General features: G+C 42.8%; 1 protein-coding gene across 1 annotated transcript; it reads left to right on the top strand.

The window, feature by feature from the left end:
* Positions 1 to 210: 210 nt before the first annotated feature.
* On the top strand, positions 211 to 5,599 carry ACTC1 (actin alpha cardiac muscle 1). Its single transcript, XM_085061997.1, has 7 exons — positions 211 to 371; positions 928 to 1,076; positions 2,076 to 2,400; positions 3,063 to 3,224; positions 3,329 to 3,520; positions 4,739 to 4,920; positions 5,271 to 5,599. Exons 2-7 carry the CDS (start codon positions 948 to 950, stop codon positions 5,412 to 5,414), a joined length of 1,134 nt encoding a protein of 377 aa, XP_084918123.1. The 5' UTR covers positions 211 to 371; positions 928 to 947; the 3' UTR covers positions 5,415 to 5,599.
* Positions 5,600 to 7,764: the final 2,165 nt, after the last annotated feature.

The raw sequence follows: 7,764 nt of genomic DNA, 5'->3' as shown, positions 1-7,764 counted from the left end.
GCCCCGGCGGGAGCTGACCCCGGGCCGAGGCGGGCTGCGGGCGAGCGGGGGCACCTTGCCGGCCCCTGTCCGGCGGCGCTGACCCCCGGGGGCTGCTGGGCTCCCTATTTGGCCATGCGGCGGCCGGGGCCGCGCTGCCCCGCGCCTGCCTTACATGGGCCGGGCGGCCGCGGCGCGCCGGGGCTGGCCCGGCTCCATTCATGGCTGCGCGGCCGCTCAATGGCGCGGAGCCGACCAAATAAGGACAAGGTGGCTGCCCCGGCCCGCCGCGGCCCCGCACCGCGCTGCCCCTCGGGGGGTATAAATCGGGGCGTCTCCGCCGAGCCAGCAGCCAGGGTCTCCTCCGCCGCCCCCCCGCCGCCGCTGGTCTGGTGAGTAGCGCGGCGGCACCGCGGGGCGGGCGGGACGGGACGGGATGGAACACACGGGAGGGATGGATGGGAGGCACCGCGGGGCGCCGGTCGTTCAGGTGCAGGCGGTGCTCGGCCCCTGCAGCTCCCGGCTGAGCGCTGTTCCTGCCCGGGACACCGCCCGGCCCCTGCCGCTCCCCGCGCAGCATCGGCCGCAGCGCTCCGACGGGGCGCGACTCTCCGCCGCCCGGGAAGCGCCCTGGGCAGGGCAGATCTCTGCGATTTCAAAACTTTCCCTCCCGTTTCTATCTGCGGCGCGAGGGCTCCGCTAATGACGCCCTGATTGAGCGTCCTGCAAGCTGGGGAGGCTTTCAAAGCGCGGAGAAGAAAGCGGCTGAAGGATCCCGTTTAGAGCCCTGCCCACGAGCCATCGAGCATCCTCCCGGGACGACTCAAATTTCGCGCTCCCGCCGCAGCAATCCGCTCCAGCGCCGGCGGTGCGCTCCGCGATGGGAGGCGGGAGGGCGCCGAGGGGCTACCCGCGGGGCTCTGAACGTGCCACCGTGCTGTTTTCCAGGTCCGTGCTTCCTGCCGAAGATGTGTGACGACGAGGAAACCACCGCACTGGTGTGCGACAATGGTTCGGGGCTGGTCAAGGCGGGCTTTGCCGGAGACGATGCCCCCAGGGCTGTTTTCCCGTCCATCGTCGGCCGCCCGAGGCATCAGGTAAATGGAGACGCTGGACCGAGGCAGGACAGAGCATCGCCCTCTATCTAGGCATTGCTTCCACTTTCTCCTTCCCTCATTTCTTCTACCCTCTCCCAAATACCCAGCCCTCTCATGTGCTCACCTCTTAGGACAGTACTGGTGATACATTCCCAGGTCTGTCCAGTGTTTCCCTTAACTTCCCTGTTTGGCTATTCCTTTTTCTCCTACAATTTCCTTGGTAAAAAGTTCAAAAAGTTTATAATGCTCTTTTTTTTTTTCTTCTTTTTTCCCCCCCTAACTTAAAACAAAACATTTGCAATTTCTATTGTTTCATTCTGTATAAGTTACTGCTGAGTCTCCATAGTAATATGGAGTGTCTTCCCTCACTAGAATGCTATTTTCCCTCTGCATCTTCCCATTTACAAACACTTTTTTTATCTTTTCCTGCCTGTGATATTGAGTAGTTGGCTTTCAGTCAAATTTTTGGATGAGAAAGAAGCAACTGAATGTAAGAGGTGTATTAAAAAATGGGGGAAAAACCATTCATCTGATGGAAAGGAAAAAGATTTTATGAGGACACCTCAAATTCTGTTGACTTAATATTTTAATAATGTTAATTTATTTTCCCAAACAGTCTTTCAGCGATGTCACTGCTTGTACCTTTCTTGAAAATAATGTAGTTAGAATTGTAGAATCATATAATATCCTGATTTGGAAGGGACCAACAATGATCATCAAAGTCCAGTTCCTGGCCCTGAACAGGACAGCCCTGGGAGTCACACCATGTGCCTGAGAGCATTGTCAAAATTCTCCTTGAGCTGTCAGGCTGGTGCTGTGACCACTTCCCTGGGGAGCCTGTTCCAGTGTTTAACCACCCTCTGGATGAAGAACCTCTTTGTAATATCCAGCCTAAACCTCTCCTGACTCAGCTTCATGCCAGTTGTCTGCCATGTAGTTGTTTGGGTGCTGTGATGTTGTCTTCCTCAAATAATGTTTTCCTGTGTTTTCTTCTCTTAGGGTGTTATGGTTGGTATGGGTCAAAAAGATTCCTATGTGGGTGATGAAGCTCAAAGCAAAAGAGGTATCCTTACTTTGAAATATCCAATTGAACACGGCATCATCACCAACTGGGATGATATGGAAAAGATCTGGCACCACACTTTCTACAATGAACTCCGTGTGGCCCCTGAGGAACACCCAACTTTGCTCACAGAAGCCCCCTTGAACCCTAAAGCTAATCGTGAAAAGATGACCCAGATAATGTTTGAGACCTTCAATGTACCTGCCATGTATGTGGCAATCCAGGCTGTCCTGTCCCTGTATGCCTCTGGCCGTACAACAGGTAAAATAAACAAATACACACCATTTAGATTGTATTTCTGTTCAGGAAGTCTCCTTCCTTCCCATTCCAAACAGGAAGAAAACACACTGTAACTCATTCAAATTGACAGAAAAATAGTATTTTTAATTTATAGCAATCAATGATAACAGTAGCAGAAAAGCCAATGTGAAATAGGTCCACATTGTTCTTTCTACAGAATAGCTGCACTGGTTTTGGAGAGGCACCATGGAACTGGCTCTGCCACTGCTTGTTGTGGTGCAAATGAGGAGACATTCCTGTAGGGATACTGCAGTTACACAAGTATTACGCCAGTTTAAAGGTTTAAACTGGACCAAAAGATGCCCATCATCAGATCAAGACAGGCACTATATTGCAGATATTCTTACTCCTCAGCGTAGTAGCAGTGGAAGACTGCTTTTATGGATTAGCTTAAAACATGGATGTAACAACTAGTCTGTGGGAAAATTTACATTAAACAAGAATGTCCAGGCAAGCAGAGGCAGAAAGAATTGGAAAGACCTTTGTGACTGAAAAAAAATCGTGCAACTTTATAGGGCCTGAAAAATCCTTTATTTTGTTGTGTTTCTTTGCTACTTCGTGTGTCTAAGGGCTCTAAGTGTTTGCCAGGTGATTCCAACTTCTCTCTGACATTTCTCTCACAGGTATTGTTCTTGATTCTGGAGATGGTGTCACCCACAATGTACCTATTTATGAAGGCTATGCTTTGCCTCATGCTATCATGCGTCTGGATCTGGCTGGCAGGGATCTGACTGACTACCTCATGAAGATCCTCACGGAGCGTGGCTACTCCTTTGTAACAACAGGTCAGTCCTTAGCTTTTCTCTCCTGTGGAAATCCGCTCTCGGCTGATCATCTTCTCTAGTATTGTGCTTATCCAAACCTTGATTTGACTCTTTTGTATCTATAGCTGAACGGGAGATTGTTCGTGATATCAAAGAGAAATTGTGCTATGTTGCGCTGGACTTTGAGAATGAAATGGCCACTGCTGCCTCTTCCTCCTCTCTGGAAAAGAGCTATGAATTGCCTGATGGTCAAGTGATCACAATTGGTAATGAACGTTTCCGCTGCCCTGAAACCTTATTCCAGCCATCCTTTATTGGTAAGTGTTCCCAGGAAATTCTCCTTTCTGTAGGAGGTATGAATGAATCAGAAGATTTGGAAGGTGCCCCGCTCCTCTTCCTGCTTACTTAAATTTGGCACAAAATCAAACATGAATAAATAATGATTTAGATCCTTTGGTCCCTGTAAGATGGGCTTGATGGGAGCTCATCTGGTAATTAGCTGAATTCTGGGCTTTTGTTGGAAGTTTTATATCAGGTTTTAGGGTCTTAATTTTTTGGTGATAAAACATACAATTATTAGGGAGTTGGACTCCATGATCTTTATGGGTCCCTTCCATCTCAAGACATTTTATGCTTCTGTGTCACTGATGGCAAGAATAGTTCTCAGTGCTGTGTTTGTAAGGCTTACACTCAAACCAGTATCTATCTCCATGAAGAAGTAAAGTGTCAGAGAGGAGAAGGACATGGAGTGAAGGTGTGTGTATATTTATATGCACTGTAATTAAACATTGCCGTGGTCGAGATGGTAAGCTCTGCTGGTTGTGCACGCAGCTGACAGATGCAGCAAATGTTTATACTCTTAAGTCCCAAGCAATACTTGCAGTTGTTCATCAGCTGACATCTTACTGTGGATCTAGTGTCAGCCCTTTCAGGAAGCACCTGTTAAAATTAATAAATTGGAATGCAACCTACAAACACTTGCTTCTTGTTTCTTTTTTTCTTACCATCAAGTACTAATATCTTATTCCATGTCATGGTTGTGTCTTGCCTTGATGATTCTGAATAGGATAGACTGCATTTTGAGTTGATTGAAGAAGTTGCTATTGTCTTCTTTAGTTCTATTTCAGCTATTTTGATTGTCTTCATTGCTGTCTTTACTATGTTCAACTAATGATTAGTGAGACTGACATAAACCAATATTCATGTTTTGTGTTCTAGATATCCTTCTTCCATTGCCATAGACTAAATAAGCTTATCTTGTGTGTCTACTTCTTCTCTTACTGTAGATTTTGAGTCTCTTGCCTTTGCACATGCATTATGATTCTTACCTTCTCTAACAAATAATGTTTATTTTCTAAGTTAGTTTTGTAATTCTATTTTTTCATATTTTTCTGAAACACTTAATAATCAGTAAGCATTTTTACAAGGAAAATACCATAGAAGTTCATATTAAAGATGAGTAGAAATGCTACAATTTCATTTAATGGAGAATACTTGTATAATTTACTGACCTACTGTCTTCTTTTTTTCTCAAGGTATGGAATCTGCTGGTATCCATGAAACTACCTATAACAGTATCATGAAGTGTGATATTGATATCCGTAAGGACCTCTATGCCAACAACGTCCTCTCAGGTGGCACGACAATGTACCCTGGCATTGCTGATCGCATGCAGAAAGAAATCACTGCTCTTGCTCCTAGCACTATGAAGATCAAGGTAAGGAATTTGACTCTGTGTTGTAAAATGTGGATAAAGATGGAGACAATGTCTGCTTCATTAAACTGGGATATAGGAGCAACTCAAAAATGAGATGAACAGCTGATGGACAAATAAGCAGAAATTCCATTTAATCAGAATAATTTTGTTGGTTAAAATCAAGTGTTAAGAAGAAAATGTGATTGCAGATTATTTTAAGGAATGTTGCATGTATTGTAACAGCTGCTGAAGGTCAATACTGCTATAGAAAAGTTCTTTGCTTGCTTAAGGAAATATACAGTGGTTTGTAGCATTGATGATATGGATTCATTGTTCAGAAATGAGGATTTTGTTGCTTTTCTTTATCCTAGATCATTGCCCCTCCTGAACGCAAGTACTCTGTCTGGATTGGTGGCTCCATTCTGGCGTCTCTGTCCACCTTCCAGCAAATGTGGATCAGTAAACAGGAGTATGATGAAGCTGGTCCATCCATTGTACACCGCAAGTGCTTCTAAGCACTTTCCCCCTCAATTTACTTCCCACTCAGGATGACGACAATTTGCTTCTTGGAGTCTTCTGGCAAACCTTCCTGAACTCTTCAGTCATTGTACAGTTTGTTTACACACCCGTGCAATTTATTTGTGCTTCTAATATTTATTGCTTTATAAATAAATGAGATCTGGGACTTGCAACCTATAAATTATTGTCTTTTGTTTTATTTTAAGTATTTCTTGGTCAAAAAAATGAGACTAAATCCCCGGGATTTGGAAACTCCCATCAAACCTATGAATGCTTTTACTGCATGCATGTCCTAACTGATGTGGGCATGTTAGGTCATGGTTTTCTATTAGAAAGAATTTAAACTTTATAGTTTTAATTTTGAAGCTTGAAACAAAAGAGGCAATATATTCCAAGACTTATAAAGAAAAAGCCTTGAGGGTAGACCCAGTAAGTGGAACAAATGAAAGGAAACCTCTCATACTCACTCAGTTTAGAAAGATTTTTCTATTGCATTTATGGTAACCCAGACATTTTAGTATTAATTTATTAAAAGCCAAAGCTTCTGTAAAAAATTATGTTAATACATTTAGAATGTGATTTATAAATAATTAGCTCAATTCTAAAGAGTTGTACAATTGTTTTCTGTGGGCTATAAATATTTATGACAAAACATAAATTAAAACCGACAGCTTACTCATCTTCCCCTATCTCTTCAAAGCCAGAAATAAAGGACTGAAGTCTTTATTGTACTAATGCACAAGAATCAAACTTTTGCTGTATAAATATACAATTGTTACGATCACAATTATTTTCACATCATCATTCATATGTCTTAGGCAATTTTTAATCCTTAATCTTTGCTATCCTTTCTTGCTGTTTGACCTAGATAATACAATCATAAACTGCACACTTTCCATGGGCATTTGCGTTCCTCACCAAGACTTCTTATAACTGGGCTCTTCAATTTTTTAAAAAAGTAGTAACAAAAAAGGGTAGTACAGAATGATCATGGACATTTTCACAAAAGTAATGGAACCAGTCACTGTCGTAGTTTGAACTATGTACAGACTGGAATATGCCTAATTTGATTTAGAATATCAGTTAAAGCATGTGTCAAACTGTGTATGCAGTTAGTTAGCTGAGTGTCGTCGGAGCTGTTTGAAAAGATGAGACTTTATGCTAATTTTATAATCCAATGCTAATTTAAAAAAAAATAGTTTACACATTTGTTGGGAAACTTTCTGTTCCTCTTACTTCTCATTTCCTTGAAAGGCATTAATATAGTCATTAGATGTGAACCAATTTAACTCTTTGAAAATATGAAGACATATTTAGTGTTTGTGTCCAATTTAGTTATCATTAGAAGACATTTTACTGGGGAACCACTGTAATTTCCTGCCATCCACTGGGAGTTGAAATATTCAAATATTTCTAGTTATTTTTGGGGTTGGGCAGAGAAGCTGGATGGAATTGTCAGATATAAATAAAATATAAACATAAACATGCCATTTAAAACATTTTACAATTTGGATGTGCTTTTAAATATTTTAGGCAAACATAAAAATGAAATTTTAACAGTCTGAAAATTTACACATAAATATGAAACATTCTAGCACTGCATACAGTATTACTGAAGTGTTGCTACAAATATGTCTTTTCATAATAAAATGCAAATTTATTATCCTGTGAATGTCTTGAGGCAAAGTCAAAAGCCTCCACTGTTCTCAAGAAGGTTCCCACAGAAGGCAATTATTCTGAAGTTCACACTCTGAGTTCACACCATGGAGAAATTTTGTATATCTTGAAAACAGGGGGACACTTCCAGATGTCTGACCAACACAGCTGTTTGCCAATGACTTTTGCATACCGTTGTTCAGAACCATTGCACTTTTTATTGCTTGGTCTTGCTTGCTAATTTGAAAGATTTGGCTGGGCAGAAAGGTTATCTCAGGTATTACTGTGAATTAATAGCGTGATACTGGACATAAATTGCAACTAATTGGAGCTTAAAATGTTAAGCGAGTATGCTGAAGGCTTGCTAAGTCAGCCCCAGTGGATGCCTGCCTTGACTGGCTCTGACTGATGGGTCAGGAATGGCAGGCAGCAAGTGGCACCATGTTCACAGCTCTGAGCAGGGATTCACCCTTGGCCATGTGGGCATGAGGAGGGAATTGAAGGAAGCCACTGACTGCAGGACTGATGGAAAAATTCCTTCCATCAGCATTTTGTGGTTTGTAATTCACGGTTTGTGGAAATGGATATGAGCAGCAAGGATTGTACAAAATAGTCATGTGGTTGCATATAGGTAGGGCAGGACCAAAAAGTATCAGTGCTTACCCTTCTCTTCTTACTGCATTTTTCCAG

This window comes from Lichenostomus cassidix, chromosome 5 (genome assembly GCF_008360975.1).
Source record: "Lichenostomus cassidix isolate B80296 chromosome 5, HeHo_3.0, whole genome shotgun sequence".
Classification (NCBI taxonomy): Eukaryota; Metazoa; Chordata; class Aves; order Passeriformes; family Meliphagidae; genus Lichenostomus; species Lichenostomus cassidix.
Note: the sequence above shows the minus strand (reverse complement) of the source record. Positions and strands in the feature narration are given on the sequence as shown.

What these genes read in the sequence shown, in the direction of transcription:
- ACTC1 (XM_085061997.1), top strand. Translation starts at nt 948, where the DNA reads ATGTGTGACGACGAGGAAACCACCGCACTGGTGTGCGACAATGGTTCG. An exon ending in CTACTCCTTTGTAACAACAG is followed by an intron (nt 3,225 to 3,328) that starts GTCAGTCCTTAG and finishes TTGTATCTATAG; the next exon opens with CTGAACGGGAGATTGTTCGT. An exon ending in ATTCCAGCCATCCTTTATTG is followed by an intron (nt 3,521 to 4,738) that starts GTAAGTGTTCCC and finishes TTTTTTCTCAAG; the next exon opens with GTATGGAATCTGCTGGTATC.